Here is a 17,663-nt window from a genome sequence, read left to right on the forward strand (position 1 = left end):
GGGAAGAAACCAGAGATAGGGGATGAATGGGGCAAAAGGGAAGAAAGAGGGTGGGCGGACTGAAAAGAGGAAGATGAAGAAAAAAAGATGCAGTGTAGGAAGGAAGAAAGGAGGTAAGGAGATAGGGAAAGAAGGAAATGAAGAATAGAAAAAGAGGTAAAAGGAAGGAAAATATGAAAGGAGGAGGGAGTAAGGAAAGATAGAAGATCACACTGAGTCAGAGCTGGTGAGTTGCAGTTTCACATATTGAAAAGGTCAGAGCCTTGATAGTTAAATAAACTGTTTCAGAACTGCTGAAGCAGAACAAGCACTGGCTCATAATGAGCACGTCTTTTGACAGATTCAGATGACTTCACTAAGTCTTAATGAATGCATCAGGCCTAAATAAATACCCACTCGAAGCAATACTTTCCGAAAAACATGAAGAAATAAATATAAATTAAAGCTGCAAGCAGCGATGGACGGGCCCTCACTCCTATGCGCGCGTCAGGGTTACTGGCGGACGCCGCTCCTTGCGACCGTGCATTTGCGCGGCACTCAGACACTGCAAATTGTCACCAATGAAAAGGGAACTTCCTGCCGAGTTCAACGATACCTCACACAAGACTCTACGTCATACAGTTCATTAGCTGTCACAGGGGGCGTGGCCAAAGCATAGGGGTTGGGGCAAACCATGACCAATAAAAAAGGAAGTCTCTGCTGAGTTCATTGATACCTCACATAAGACTCTACCTGAAATGGGTCACCAGTTATGAAGGGGGCGTGGTTTAAGCATAGGGGGCGGGCCAAACCATCACCAATGAAGAAGGAAGTCTCTGCTGAGTTCAATGACACCTCACACAAGACTCTACCTTAAACGGTTCAAATGTTATGGAAGGGGGCGTGGCATGAGTAAGGGGGCGTGGTTAAAGTATAGGGGGTGGCTCGGTATCACATGTAGACCACACATTATAAGTTTCATGTAAATCGGATGATGTTTGTCAAATAAGGCGCATTTCCTGTTGCCAGCGGGGGGCGCTATGACCAAAAGTCAATTTTGGCCTCTAGATGTCCTCAGACCTGGACTGTTGTTGATTGTGGGAAATTTCAAGCATATATGACAATGTACACTGTAGTTACAGCCACTTACACACACGCTAAACACTCAAAATGGCCGCCACACCCACACCTTTTGACGAAAAGTTTTTCTTTTAATAACTTTTCATCTTTAAGGTGTTGAGATGGTACAGACCAAGTTTGAAGTCCATCGGATGAAATCTCTAGGAGGAGTTTGTTAAAGTATAGCACCTTGACTTTTAGGCCTACTTCCTGTTGCCACTAGGGGGCGCTATGACTTTAAGTAAATATCGGCCTTTATTTGTCTCCTGAGGGTTGGACTCTTATGAATCCTGAAAGGTTTCGAGCCAATTGGACAATGTACACTCGAGTTACACCCACTTACTGTTTCGATGGCGAAACGCACAAAATGGCTGCCCCGCCACGGCCACGCCCTATGATGAAAAGTTTTTCTTTTAACAACTTTACATCTTTAATGTCTTAAGATGGCACAGACCGAATTTGAAGTTGATCGGATGAAATCTCTAGGAGGAGTTCGTTAAAGTACGACACGGAGAAATGGCCAAAATCACACTAATTTTTTACTTTGAAATCAAAATGGCTGACTTCCTGTTGGGTTTAGGGTATGGCTCCAATGACGTTTTTTGTACATCTTGACATGTTTCATATGTGTACCAACTTTTGTGAGTCTACGTTAAACGTGCTGCAGGGGCTCCATTTTTTTTAACTTTGTAGGGGGCGCTAGCGAGCCATTTTTGTGCGCCTATTCCCGAAACTGCCAATTTTGGTGAGTTTTTGAATATGTTAAGCCCCTCAAAAAGCCAATTCATTTGCCGCAATAATAATAATAATAATAATAATAATAATTCCTTCAGTTTCAATAGGGCCTTCGCCGCTGTCGGCGCTCGGGCCCTAATAACTACTGATCTAAAATCGACACTATCCAAGACCTCAATAGTCTTTGTGGCAATCCTGAGAGGGGTATTCATTATATGCAACTAGGCACAAAGTACCAGTGTGGTGGATGGATCATGCAGGAGACCCTAAACATGCCCTCATATTTTTTTTTTCTTCCATAACTTCAAAAAACGTTGGCATCAGAATAAAAAAAATCAATGTACATAATAAGTCATTCATGTTATAAACAGGTATGTGTGCTTGCACAAATTTGACAGGTGAGTGGGATGCCGGATGAAATTGCATTGTGTTAAGGCAAAATGTGTGCCAGACAATGCTGTTCTGTTTTTTTCCAGAGCCCTCTGCATCAGGACTTCCACTTTGCAAACTCAGTTATTCAATTTACATGGCTTTGATGCCCTTCAAAATATGTTTACCAGTTTCTTTTGTAGCATCAGTATGTGTGTACTGCCATAGTAAATGTGAAGGCAATATTAAAATACTATCAATAACCAAAAGCTCATGACTAATGACAAAACTGTTGCTGCATTACACAAAAAGAAAAAGAAAAAATCAGTCACTTCCTGTCAAAGCTCCCATCTGGGGCTGTTACTTGGCAGCCATTTTGTGTCTCTGCTGTCAATCATGTTAGGGCATTAATTCATTTGTGGGACATGAAATATCCTGGGTGAAAAGCGACCGCATGCAAGATGAATGAAAAGACTTAATTATCAAGTGAGCGAATTGCAATCAATGAATAAATGAATAAGCAGGTGAGCTAGTAGACAGGAAAATAAATGCAAACCAACCTCTTTTTCTATTACCTTTTCTGTGGTTTTTTTGTCTTATTTTGTCCTATTTCCTTCAATCTGAATGAAGTCAGCGATGGCCCAGCCGGTTCTACCAGCCCAATGCTGGCATTCATTGGAGCAGAGCAAATTTGTTTCTCTCTGTTTGTTCATCCTGGTGTTTGTTTCTGTCATTGTTTGTGTTTATACATATTTCTGTTGATGGCCTTCTCAAGTGTTTCTCCGACTCTTTTCTCGTGCAATTTTCTGCCTGGTCGCCCCTAATGTGCCTCTTGGTTTATCTGCTGTCACAACACAGCTGATTTATATATATTTACATACCAGGAAGTGACATCAGATAATTACATTTACTTCAAGAGGGCAACAACTATACATTAACTGTTATCTGTTTGCACACAGGATGAATTTTTGTGATGTACCTGTGGCACAGTTTCACGGATTCTATGAGTTTTATCAGATATGAAGTGAAGTCAGCCTCAAGAAATTTGACACATGCCTTTGGGAAGATAACCAGTGTAGTGTGAATTCAATCACTTTGGCAACCTACTGCTAATGACACAGGGGGAAACTTTTTCAGGCAGCAGAGATGGGCAATATTGCTTTCAGCAGGGGTTACGAACTGGCAAATTGGAACAAAATCAAGGCTAGAGGAGATAATTGTGTGATGACAGAACTACTGCTGTTGTGCGCATATGCATTGCTTCAAAATGCTACCAGTTCAATGACGGAGAACATAAGGCTACATCGAAAACACATCCAACACAAGAGCCCGTAGCTGTCTCTTCACTCTCCGCTGTGGTAATAACAATAATCCCTGTGAGGATGTCCTGATGACACTGTTTGTGTGTGTCTATCAAAATGCAGCAAAAACCCACCTGACGTTCAAAGTGTCTTGGTAACCATGGTGACGCCTGCACCGAAAAGTCATGAGAAAACAAAATAGGAAAGAACATAAAATAAAAAAAACAAAAGGCTGAATTGGTGTCGTTCTCCAAAACAATATAAGGATGGATGTCAGCCTGGTGTGTTTACAGGAGACACACACACACGCACACATGCACGCATGCATGAATGCATGCACGCACCCACACACACACACACACACACACACACACACACACACACACACACTGCCCTGAAATTACTGCCCGATTTGAACACTTTAATAGACATCATAATGCAAATATACCTCACTCCCTTGTCATATTTGATAGACACCCACACACATGGACACAAGCAATGTCTTAGGTCAAAACCATAGACTGCAAAAATAATGGACGTAGCATCAGTGACCCAATTGGTTTGTGGACTGCCGTTTTGAAACCGGGAGTTTGCATTTTGGCCGTCGCTATCTCTGTATTTCTGAGCCTATCTCTGTACTTCGAGCAAAGTTTCATGTTGTGTCGAGTCTTCTTAGTGTTTTAAAAATAGCTATTTTGAGGCTAGCATAAAAGTGCCTCTAGCACTCCCATTCAAAAGGCCATTTGACCGAAAAACAAAAATACGGTAACCCACACTGAGTATTCTAAGTTGTATGCTTTCAACATCTCAGCTTCTCTGCAAAGAAAGATGGAGTACGTGAAAGAGTGAGAGAAGGAAGTAAAAAGAAAGCACAGGCAACAAAAGGCTGAATTTGTGTCCATGCAACACAAAATGTTACTCTGACAAAATAAGATGTGTCGTCTTACAGCACAGTTAAGAGCAAAACAATGAGAAGAAAAGAAAGAAAATGTCAATTATATAGCCTTGCATTAAGGTGATTTTTAAACTGCCTAAAATAGAGACAAAGATGAAGTGAAGGTGTTTGAGTGTTAAGCGCGACTTTCTGGGGACCCAGAAGTTCACTTGTGTTTGTAAGTGTGTGTTTCTGTGTTTGCACGAGAGACAGTGAGAACTAGAGACCTAGACGAAGACAGGGGGACTGTGAAAGCGAGTCAGCTCATGGATAGATGAGAGTTTTCATGCAAATATAACATTTGGGATGGTAGCGTGCGCTCCCATTTGCATACTCATTCACCGCGACTCGTTTATAAGTGAATAAATCCAGAGCTGCTTGGAGTACAACAGCTGCTGCTGGGCCACTCATAGCAGCACTTATTCGCACACACAGGCACACGCACACACACACACACACACACACACACACACACACACACACACACACACACAATGGTGTACAGGTCCCAGCTGCATCTTTGGAATTACTATGCCATGGTACCATACTTGTGTGTGCATGCGTGTGCACATGCATTAATACTCGTAAATGTATTAACGTGTTGCTTTGCATGTCTGCCCTTCTGAATCTTTTTGTGTTAGCGTTTGTGAGAGCATGTTTATCTGCATGTGCTCATGGATGTTTTGTGTGTACCCTCACCTCCGAGTTGTTGACTCGTCCCTCCTGGAAGGAGCAGTCGCTGGCATCCTGCGTGCACATGTGGCGGTATTTGCACCAGTGACAGGGGAAGTTTCCATTGACACAGGAGAGGCACCTGGAGCGAGGGAGAAAGTGACAGACAGAGGAGACAAAGAAGAGTTAAAGTTACAAACACCAATAAATATAATCTCCATTCTGTCCATGGCCGTCCATCACACTATGCTAACTCAGGCAGTACAGAAACGCGTGTATATCTACGCTGTAAACATACACGGCACTTTCTAAAGCCAAGTGGCGTGTTATTGCGATGCTACGTGTTATCGCGAGGCTACGGTTGGTTTTAACGTCACACGCGGGGGAAAAGAACTGGGTTGTACCCACCCTTCACCCCGACCAACCTCCCTACGCGGATTTTTGCCCTTTCATACTACTCGCTACGGCGTCAGTTCACACGCAATGACAAGGTAATGTAAGTCAATGGAGGACAAACGGCGTTGATAAACACGTTGAAAGCGAGTGTGCGTCTTGCTAACACGCCAATAACGGCTTACCAATTGGCGTGTCATACATACGCCACTTCATGAGATCAGTCTGTTATTTGGTTAAATATCTACATAAGCGTGACATGACACTGTCATGAACGTGTCATAAACATTATAAACAAGTCATAAACGTTTATGACATAACGCTTCTGTCATTAAGTGTCATTCAGTTTTTGTCATAACAAGTTAGGGTTAGGGTTCATGTGTCATGACAGTGTCATGTCACTCTTATGTAGATACCTTCAAGTAAAGTGTTACCGTTTCTTTTTTGGTTTTAAAATGTCATGCTCAGTATGTCTACAAACTACAAACTGGCTACAAGCGGAAAACCAGAACTCTTTCGATAGCAACATCTTGTTTCATTGCCTACAACTGCTGCTGCATTCATTTGCAGATATCTGTTTATTAGAGATTAGTCGGGCTCAACAATTCACAAAAAAATGACCTCTGGAAATCAATTTTGCTCTTAAGATTCTTAAATACACAAATAAAGGGCAACATTCCCATCTCATTCTCCCTTCTCACATCTGTAGCTAAAATGTCCATCTATCCATGTGGACATTATTATTCTATACTGTCAACCAAATTTAAAGCTTTCATCTGAGAACACAGATTAAAAAGTAGTAGCAACATTAGGAGACAAAAACACACACATCATCAAGAACATGTTTGTAAAGAGAGAGGAAAAAAAGAAAAAACAATGCAAATTTGAGAATTCTACTGACATTTGCTTACTCATAATTTCTATAATTGCTCAACATTCCATCCCACACTGATGGAAACCCAGCTGCTATGACCCGGATTCATCATAGATGAGGTACGATATACTCAGGGAGAGCTGTTGCAAAGTGAAATACAGGACGAGTGGAAACACAGATGAAAAGAAAACCTTCAACGGGGGACGCGTACCACACGCTGACAGGCCGAGGTTGGACATGCATCCAAACATTCGCACAACATCAAAATGGTTACGGCCAAATCTCCAGAAATCACGTTGGAATGACGAGTGTAACTGTGGCCCCGTGCATTAAGACTTTATTCCAGCTGTCAGTGAGGCCAAGGCGGACGCTGAAAGCAGCCGAGAGAGAGCAGGAGCGAATCCTCGGCGATCCACTCCTCCCTTCTCATTCTCCATGCTTGGAGGCTTACAGTGAACTAAGCTGGCAGACCAAGATAAGCCTGTTTTTATATAACCTTTTTCTTCAGAGTTGAGGATAGAAAATGAATACATGCACATTCAAACATGGATTGCCACCCAAAAACAAGGCTATCATGGCTACCAGGGGAAAAAAAGCAATGTGAAGGAAGTTTGTACAAAAACACAAAGGTTACTTTAGGTTTTTACTTTACACTTAATATGAGAAGTTAAAGCAACAATTGCTCAATAGTTATTCAATTCAGCAAAGCTTTGTTTTCATGATAAAAAAGGGGGGTTATTAAATCTTAGCAATGGCACATATTCTAAACATACCCATAAATGTCCAGTAATGTGTCATGTTAAATAATAAACAATAATTACAAAGTCTGACATAAGTTCATGTCGAGTAACACTTAACAAATCCTGACATGCTCTTTTCAACTAGAACAAGTCCTGGCTTTCTAGTCCTTATACCACTTCTGAACTAAATTACACTTAACTGGCTTGAAAACAGCGAGTTCCAATTGCATGTTACGTCAGTCCTCGCTCCCATACGCTGTCACTGTACTCAATCAGGCCTCCGAAAACTCAACCCACACACACCCACAGTCTCTGCTCGCCAACTCGCATCCACCCGAGGAACTGACTGGGAACCTGTGTGGTCCTTTCTATGTATCCATCATCCAGTTATCGCTCTCCAGATTTATTTGCACATGTTGCTTTGCGCTGCTGACTGTAGTGCTTATTCAACTAATGCTACATTCTACTAACGGTCTTTGCTAGGTTCACCATTTTCCTGCTGAGAGTTAGATGAAAAGATTGATTGATTGAAAAATAAACCACAATACCACCTTCACTGTTTGACTGACAAGTGATCTCTCTGACAAGTCTAGTGCAAAAGCATCACAGTAATGAGCCACCACGGGGGTTTAAAACCGGGGCCTCCAAACTGAAGGACAATCGCTCAGCTCACAATGCCACCCTGCTGCCAGAAAGACTGACTTTAATTTGGATTTCGGTCTAATCCGCGTTCTGTCTTTGTCCCTCTGTCCTTGGTTTATTCCGATTTTAGAGGGTTAACTCCTAACCCGCCTGTATTGGAGTGATAGGGGCTTCATAGCTTAAAGGCTAGTGAGACTAGACTGAACTGCAGTGTGAGGTTTCTAATCAATGTCAGTGGATTTCCATGGGGAGAAGGGTGGACTAAGGTTATGCTAACAGTCTGATGTTTGCTAGTAAAGCTGGTGAGCCAGTTCCTCCTCACTATTAACCCCAGGGTTTATCGATTTCTTGTTGCAGGGGTGTGTGCCCACACATTCACAGCTGTGTGTGTGTGTGTGTGTGTGTGTGTGTGTGTGTGTGTGTGTGTGTGTGTGTGTGTGTGTGTGCGCACGATCACGGCCGCGATAACACACACTCACAGACTGACACGCACCTATACACAAGCATTTCGCCCCGTGTTGACATCGAAGCATTCCTCTGGGTCACCTGGGCAGTGGAGACTTGTCCTACAGTAGAGCTGTCAATGCCTGGTCGACTGGCCTTGGGTAAGTGGCTGCGCTGCTGCAATGTGGTCAATAAAATCCCCTGCTATTTAGCAAGGCCTAGCAACAGAGAGTCAAACGCCATTTCATCTTCTCTGAGCTTTTGTTCTAGCGAGGCCGGATCGATGGAACAAAGCTGTTGATATGCGAGCTGTGGCCCCGCACTAACGTATGTGAAAGTGCTCATTTAATTCTGGTCAATGTGGATGAAGCAACAGATAAAGCTGCCATTCTGTCCTGATTAGGAAGTATCTAAAGCTCATTAAAACATGACAAGAACCTAACCCTAACCCTAACCCAACCTAACCCTAACCCCCTAACCCTAAAGTGCTGATCCAAATGAATTAGTGCCAGTGATCCGTTTTGAGACACAAAGCATAAAGCTTTAATAGCCTAATCAGTGCTTTAAGCAACTACCTAGGCATGTTGTTCTGATTAAAAGCTCAGATTGGTTTGACATCATATCTATCACACATCTTTCAAGTGGATAGTGTTTAAAAGAGAGATACGACTGGCTGTGCTATGTGATCTATAAATAGGCCTCTTTGTGTTTTATCCAATTAAGCTCCAAAGTGAGCAGCGACAGAATGATGCATACATCATTAAGTTATACAGCACAGGAACCAAATGAGAAGTTTAGATTCTCAACAGGGCACTCAGACTCATTATAAGATATTACTGCATCTTGTCACGATGTCCAAAAGCAGTAAGTCTGCGAGTCTCAACCCACAGTTTAATTAAAGCGCATCAAACTTATTGAGAATTGGACCAACAACTATTGCGACAAAAATCCACTAATGGCGAATGTAATCACAGAAAAGTTGAACTCAAAACTGTTTCCAACAAGATGAGTCCAAAAGTTGCCAGTGTATACCGCAGTTGTGGTCTCTGAACAGAAGGCCAAAGTGAACGGTCTGCCTGGAAGTGAGAGCCCTTCATGGGGGCCAGAGCGTGGGCTGGTCCCCTCCCATGAGTGCTTCTTTTCACTGCATAGATTTCAGCCCCTTTCATATTGTAATGGTCATGGTGGCCTGCGGCTGCGGCGCTAACCTTTCAGCTGTGTGGGACGCATTATTCCTGACACAATGGACACAATCTCTGTCTCCTTCACTAACACACTGCTTTATATCTCTCTTTCCCTCTTCATGCCTCCTTTTTCAGTTGTCTATTCCCTCACCAGCTCTCAGGGAACCAGAGTTTACTTCCGTGTCTCACTCTTCCCTCTAGCGCTCTTCCTCCCATTTGTTTCTCTTACTCTCTTAAGAGACGCATTATTCCTCCTCCCGCATGCTCAATTAAACTATTCCAAATCTCTTTTTTAATGCAAATTTCTAATATTGTAAGTGTATGCAACTAGCTTGCAGCGAAATTTGCCGTGCCAAGTCTGTGCCTTCTGTGTGCTCCCTCTGACTGTGCGTGCACCTGTTTATGTTTGTTTGTATGAGAATGTGTAAGGCTGGTGATGCAGGTGCTGCATCCACCTTTGAGCACATTGAGCGAGGCTGTGTGAAGTTGCACACGAGCGCTTGCCTGCAGGCTGCTCCGCTTGTGCATCTGTGCTGATACAGTACGTCTGTGCGTCTGCTGTTGTGAGGCCTGTGCTACCCTTTCACCCCCCCACCACGCCCACAAGGAGAACTCCATTATCTGCCGCCGGCTCCCGCGCCTGGCTTCGTACAGGCGGTGTCAAAGAGTCAGAGGGGAAAGGAGACGACGGAGGGGGAGTGGTGTATAATATGTGGGTTTATGTTACAGCTGCTGCGGTGATAACTGCACTGTAGTTTTACAGTCCTGCGGGGGCCAGCGAAGCCAACATCAAAGGCTTAAACAGCAACACGCCTGTTTATGCAGCAAAGAGAGGAGGGCTAGGTGGGCTGGTTAATCATGGGTACAGAGCATAAACACACACACACACACACACACACACACACACACACACACACACAAACACACACAAAATGAGAAAACACTTCCTGCATGCACAAAAATATGCATACATATACACTACAGTGCAGTTACTTTCACACATCCTGTATGCTCTTTAACTCACAAGGAACAAACAGAAACACACACACACACACACACACACACACACACACGTTCACACTCACACATTCACAACATGAATCAAGGCCATTGAACTAGGCCTGGAGGCCCAGAGAAGTGGCCCAGGTGAGGTCTCTCTCCAAGCCCACTCCATTATGACGATCTTCACACAGGCACCCTGGCTAGAGCTAATTAACGGCCTATTACTATGCAGATATATTCAGGTCCAAAAGCAGAGCGCAGGCAATAAATGGGCTTGATGAACGAGAAGAAAAGGGAGGTGGGGGGGGGGGGGACAGAGACGGTTAAGAGGGGTCAGGGCTGGGTGAGGGAGAGAGGGGTAAAGAGAGGGATGGGAGAAGAGAGTAATAGGCAGACAAGAGGAAGGTGGGAAGGCAAGAGAGGAAAAGAGGGCCAGGACGGAAGGATGGTGACATGAAAGAGAACGAAAGCAGGACACTTTACACTCCTTATTACTAGGTGCTTGTAATGCTGGGGATTCAGGAATTAAAGATTATGGTCATAATTTGAAATTGTTTTATAACAGAGGAACCAGAGTCTAAATTTAGCACCTTAAGCGTAGCTTATTTAATGCATTTTTGGTCTTTAACTTCATGGTTTCTCAGTTGCATTAAAATGCACACACAACACCAATTACGAACACACAAAAGACACTTTGGAGACAACGTTTCTGAGTCCTTAGTTTATGGCATACTATTTGGCTGTTTTTCTGTATTGGTTTTTATGTCCTGATATTCTGACTGTCTTTTCCCTTTTCCCCCCATTCTTTTCTTTTACGAGGGGTGTTCAACTCATCAAAAAAGATAAAGAAAAAACCCTCAAATGGATTTTATTCTTAATTGAGGATATTTTGAATGATGTAAACATTAGTGGAGGAAGTAATGCTGCCATCACTCTACACTTGGCAAGAGAAAGAGAAATCCACTCTGAGTATGCCACAGATGCATTTTCATTTCAGGTGTATTGACACAAAGTGCAGATACCTAAATGAGAGGATGTGACTCTGTGCCAGGTGGGGGACACTGGAGCGAGAGAGAGAGAGAGAGAGAGAGAGAGAGAGAGAGAGAGAGAGAGAGAGAGAGAGAGAGAGAGTGTGTGGAACAGTGAATCCCACTCAGTGACTTAAGAGCAGCAGCCAAGAGCCATTATAGGGAATGACATTTTATTTATTTTCATTTAACCTTTATTTAACAAGGCAGGTCAATTAGGAACCCATTCTTCATTCATTATCAGGCCCATCTCACTGTCGCTCTGCTTCCCTCTCTTCTCTCCACCTCCTCTCTTTGTGCAAGTTCAACTGAAAATCTTCACTGGCATTTAAAGACAAAACCACTGTTAAGGGTGAACAATTCATTTTTCCCTGACTTATATTGTAATTTAAACTCCAGGTCTGTAGTTTGTGGTCTACACAGCATTGAACAATATATGTTTTTAATAACTTATTTCCCTTTGAAAGGGCCTAGCAAATTTTTGGGGCAGGCATTAGCTCCTCTCTCTTAAAAAAGAGCCGCCAATATGTCACAATGAATGACTTGACCATTTAACTTGGTTTTATATTTTCACTTGATTTACTTTTGTATTTACAAGGGTTTACAATAGTTAGTTTAAGTCCATAAAATGTTGTGCCATTGTATGCAGATGTAGTTGCCTATTGACATAAAAGGAACTTAAAGAGTAATTATAAGGGGCTTTCCGACCAGAGGGATTTTTGCAGTTCTTAGAACTAAACGTTCCTAGAACACTTTTTTCGTCGTATTCCAACAGAAAAATTTTAGGGATTTTTAAGTTCCTCTGGCCTCAGTAGCGTACTTTTTTAGCTCCTACTTCAGAGCAGGGTCTTTTCCCTTTTCCCTTTTCCTAGGTGTACTTGATTGGTCGAACTTATAAGTCACGCCCACTGCCACCTCAGAACTTGCAGACAGAGCAACAACAGGACATTTTTAACAATTTTCACCATCTTATTCATCATTAAATTCACTTCTGACAACGTTAGGCGAGAAACTAACTGTTTAGATTTCGAATATAGGCAGTCTTGCGAAAATTTATGCCGAATTCACAATTTGCTTCAAAGTTTTCGGAGTTGAGAACCTCCATGAAGTGAGGCGACAGCCAGCATGCGCCTGCCCCGGCTAGCTCGTTGCTCGGCCAGTCATGCTCAGACACCTTGCTGTGAGCTGGAGGTCTCTCAGACCGCTCTCGTACATCAGAGGCTTTTATTTCGCCGTTGACGGTTCGTTTGTTTAAATATCACAACACATGTCCATCATAAGATTAACGGGAACCTGTGGTTAACTGTCTTTTCGGAGTTAAACTCCACAAGCGTGTCCGGCGGCTCACTGGCAAAGACCGTTGCCGTGCTTGCGTCACTTCCTTACCCCTCCTACCAGTCCCTATGGTCACTTGGCCAGTGGGAATGCAAATGGAAAAAAAGATTTTGGGGGAGAGTAGTTCTTAGAACTGCTTAGAAGTGTACTTTTCCTCTAAAAAGTACAAGTACTATCCGGTCAGAAAGCACCTATTGATACTGATAAAGCTGTTCAGCAATACTGAATTACATTTTAACTTAATTTCTAAAAAAAATGTTTTCAATGTAAATGTTGAGTATGCAATTTATTGCTTAATGACATCTTCATATATATTAAAATTAGCAAAAGAAAGCATTTAGCAACTTCTGGCTGAGCTAAAGCTTATGATAGTGTCAAAAAGCAAAAAAATGCTTCCAAGGAACGACTGCTGCTGCCCTGAATCAAGTTTTAAGGTAAAGCTAAAACAATGATAAGATTTTGACCACTGTCTACCTGCCAGCCTAGACTCACAACAGTTCACTCTCCAACTCTTTATACATCAAACTAACAGAGGAACGTTTCTTTTATAAAAAAAAAATAAAAAAATTAAAAAAAAAGATCTTTGCAACAGTATTAGTCGTACAGTACCAGCATGCAGAGAGCACATAACATTATACTGACAGCAGCAGTTTCACTTTGGCCGCATTACCTAAATAACATTCATTCATTAGCTACAACTGACAACAATCAACAAGTAAAACAACGTTCACCTCTACAGCTCTTTAAGATATCATACTGTTACTTATGATTCCAATCTTGGCTCTTCTTACAAATTTTAAACAAAACGATGAATTGCTCAGCTCTGTCAACTACCAATAATATTCCATCAACAGAAATAACATTGTAGATTTAAAAAAAACTATTTTTAACCACTATGATTAAAATTGAATTTCTTCACCAAATTCAAATATAGTATATAGAAAAGGTGTAGTCTCTCCAGTCTCTCTCTCTTTCCGTGCTTTTCTTTCTTAAATTAAAAAGTCAGCCACGCATATAAACACAAAAACATGTAAAACCAGTGCTGGAAAGCTTATCAGTAGTCCTATACTTAAATTAGAGATAATTCATTTCCAAGAAACACGACTGACGTGTTTTAGCCTCCCGAGCTTGGCTGCCCTTCTAAGTCTTGCATGGTTAGGAATCGATTCATTATTTCATTCACCAGTAGTCCCTTTATTGCTTGAGATTTAATTAACTAATTGATTTGTAAAAAGCTTGAATACATTGAATAATGAATTGGCAAAGGTTGCATGCTGTCTTCTCCCTTCTCCATTATAGGAGTTATTTGCAGGCCAATATTTTAGCACTATTGCTTTTGAGAAAGAACCACAGTCACTCTTCTATTGATTCCTGGGTGTAGGGCATATACAAATTATATACATTTCCTCACTCCTTTCTTCTGCTTCTAACTCCATTCACACTTAGCAACAAACTCTTTATTTTGAAATATGAGGGAAAACTTACGATTGGTGGACGCTGCAGTTGTAGAAGACAAAGTCCACGCTGGCAAACTTCTTCCCCGTCTCCTTTGATTTCAGATACAACTTTATAACACGTCGGTCACCTAAAAGGAGTCACAAAACACCATATTACCAGTGCTGTTGTTTTTTTTTTTCTTTCAGTCTTCAGTATATTATAGCGTACAACTGATATCATATATAGTAAGTGAAAGGTAATGTATTCTTAAATGTTAACAGCCTCATTTTAGGTGTTACTTGTCAATTCCTGTATAGGTAGCTGACATTTTGGAGCCACAATGTTTCTGCTTGGAGCAGAATCAATCAAATGTCATAGAGCAGTTACTTGGTGGAGGAAATGGTTCATCTGTCCATATACATTTATGGGTTTTGTGCATTAAGTTTACGAATCAGCAGTTTCTTATTTTGATAATCGCAAAGAAATGGGTGCAGTTAAAGAGCAGAATGACTCGTGTTTCACACAGTTGAATGAACAGGCGGCTGAATGAAGCAAACACTTTATATTTGTGCAGCATTAAACAAAACTCAAAAATCAAAAAATAAAGCTTCAATAAAGTGAAGTCATCTTCCCACCAAAACATAAGTTTTAAACTATTTATCTTTTCAGAAAGTGCAACTTCCAGACAACAGGTGAATCTAACAAAGCATGTTCAAGTTCTGTGTAGTTCTGTGTTAGCGGGATTCATTTACTGCGGCAGATATATAAAGCCCCAACGTGTTAAATTTTAAATATATAAATATGTATATCATTTTAAATGTTACTAGATTTAGCCAGTTAGCACCTTAGCTAGAGCAACAACAACTACATCAAAGTCACTCTGAATCCACTATCTAGCTGCTACTATAAATTAACACAAAGATAGAATAAGATATCATCGCTGTCATTTTTCTTTATCTAGTTTAACAAGGCAGCATATTCTACCTACCTAGCCGGCTAATTGGCTATGTTTGGCTTAAAAGTGAAAGAGATTTGGTTACAGAAGAATACATTTAGCAAAGTTGCTGGTTTACCTAACAGAAGGCTAAATATACAGAGGCAGCTGTTAAGTGTGCTAGCGTAAGAGAGACAGGGGGTACGTGATTGGCTGAAAGGTGAGGGTCGATGACTGCTGACAATGTCACTGTAACATTATGAAAAGTGTCATTATGATACTTTGTAAGCCACCGGTCCATGTGTAAACGTGTGTTGTTGTTACAGACAATATCCATCAAGGATAATACGTGAATTAAGTGCCTTTTGTGTTATTATTATTTGGCATTTTAGGCCTTTATTGGATAGGGATAGAGCTTAGACATGAAAGGGGAGAGAGAGATAGAGAGAGGAGAAATGACTATGTATATGGGCACGCACTCTACCAGGTTCCTCTGTTAGGTGAGTTACCCAGGCCCCCCCAATTAAGTGCCTTTTTGAACAATGTTCTGCCCTTATTTAAATGATTTAGTTTGTGTTAAAGATCCATTCTGGCTATTTTTGTACTGATGTATTGTTTTGTTTGATGTTTTGTACTCGTCTATATGTATATACATATATATGTATATATACATGTATATACCACAAGGTCGGGTGAATAAAGAAATTAAACTTGACAGGAAATAAAAGTGTCATCGGTAAAAACGGCAATACGGGAACTTTGAAAAAGGGCATTTTGAAATCTATAATAACATGACAAAAATATATAGGCTATTCGGTACAATTCTCTTATTCTGAAAATGAATGATGGAATAACATGTATTTTATTATAATACACGTTGAGGTTCCAAACAGATACTTGTCATTTAAAATCTTTAAATCATTTTCCTTCAGGTAGCCCCCAGAGAGCAAAATTGTTCAGAGTTCAAGTCAGAGATCTGGTAACTTCACTCCATAATGATCTATGATTCCACATCTTTCACACACCCTGTATGTTGGTTATGTTGGGATAGGTTTCTTTTTTTTACCTTGGTCTCGTGTAATGGGGGACACCTCTTTTGTAGAGGGGGACAGGCAGAAGATCCGTCCGCCGTAGATGCGTCCTTCTGTCTCTACATAGTCCTCGAAGGAGCAGTTCACTCCAGCAGACAGACTGGGCACATTCTGCGCCTGAAGAGACAACTAGGAGAAGGAAGAAAAGCAGAAAGGTGAGGGACAACATAAATCTAAAATCGATAAACTTTATGAGTGATGTAATAAGCCAGATTCCTATTGCCCCACAGCAGAAATTGTTGGTCGGGTTTGTGGCTTTTCAGCTCAAACTCAAAATGATGGGCAGATTGCCAGCGATGACTCAAGAACAAGCTTTATTTTCATTTCACATTTATCTTGCTCACTTGTGCTGTCCATCTTTCTTATCCCCCACTTCTTCCCGTCACACAAACAATACACACACAAACACACACACACACACACACACACACACACACACACACACACACACACACACACACACACACACACACACACAGACACATGTAAACACACATACACCAACACACCGTACCTGCACTTCTGACATTGTGACAGAGACAGTGTCGGGTTGGACGGAGAGTCGGACACACTGCTCCACTCTGGTGGTGAAACGCTGAGGCTCCTCGGCTCGCTCACAGTGATCCTTCCTCGAACATCTAGAGCAGGACAATATACTACAGTCACATCTCCATTCAAAAAACCCTTAAATAATAGAATTGTTTAGTATATTAAATCCACACTAATACTGATTGTTTAGGTAGTTTTTTTTTTAGTATCATGGATAAAGGTATTTGGAAAAAAATGTGGCATTGGTGCCATCAGCTGCATCTCACTTGGGAAAGAAAAAACTCTCCTCACTCACAAAGTTGTTCAAATTCAAGGTTGTTTGAAGTGCACAAACAGCTATATAATATTTATTAAACAACTCCAGGATGCTGGGTTTCAGGCAGAGTTTCTGTTTATTAGTGGGTGTATGGATTCATGAAAATGTATAAATAAGGGCGATGTATAAAAACTACGATCGTAGCATTTGGTATCCTGACAACAATATGTATCTGCACTTATATAGTATATAACCAAGGGTGGCAATACTCAAAATGTATCTATGGGTTACAGAGGTTTAAAAGCACTTTAAAAAAACAACAACAAAATAGTGAAACATAGAGCCCAGCACACAAGCAGAGTGAGAATGGGGCACAGCGTTAGTTCAGGCAGAGCACTGAAGTCACACTTGCATTAGCTGATTGGCTCCAGCTGCTCATTCATGCTTCACCATCAGTGGCTCATTCATCAGCTGCTTGGCTATCAGCTGACGAGTACCTTCCAATCATTTTAACAAAAGTGTACATGGTGGCCTTTAAAACCTGACAACTCACTATTACTCTGATGCCAACCCTATGCAGTCCCTCCAGAAAAACGTGATTATGCAATCGCATAATATAATGCATAATTAGCCAAAATCCGCATA

At 41.4% G+C, this 17,663-nt stretch overlaps 1 protein-coding gene across 1 annotated transcript in view; it reads right to left on the bottom strand.

Moving 5' to 3' along the window:
* The window catches only part of LOC144520564 (plexin-A1-like), a 301,950-nt gene that overhangs the window by 125,432 nt on the left and 158,855 nt on the right, over nucleotides 1–17,663 (bottom strand). The window contains exons 6-9 of the mRNA XM_078254352.1: nucleotides 16,728–16,851; nucleotides 16,189–16,342; nucleotides 14,237–14,336; nucleotides 5,137–5,251 (exon numbers count right to left, since the gene is read on the bottom strand). Of these exons, the coding sequence (XP_078110478.1) occupies nucleotides 5,137–5,251; nucleotides 14,237–14,336; nucleotides 16,189–16,342; nucleotides 16,728–16,851 (493 nt within the window). The remainder of the gene's footprint in view (nucleotides 1–5,136; nucleotides 5,252–14,236; nucleotides 14,337–16,188; nucleotides 16,343–16,727; nucleotides 16,852–17,663) is intronic.

The sequence above is a fragment of the Sander vitreus genome, chromosome 7 (genome assembly GCF_031162955.1).
Source record: "Sander vitreus isolate 19-12246 chromosome 7, sanVit1, whole genome shotgun sequence".
NCBI classification, from domain to species: domain Eukaryota; kingdom Metazoa; phylum Chordata; class Actinopteri; order Perciformes; family Percidae; genus Sander; species Sander vitreus.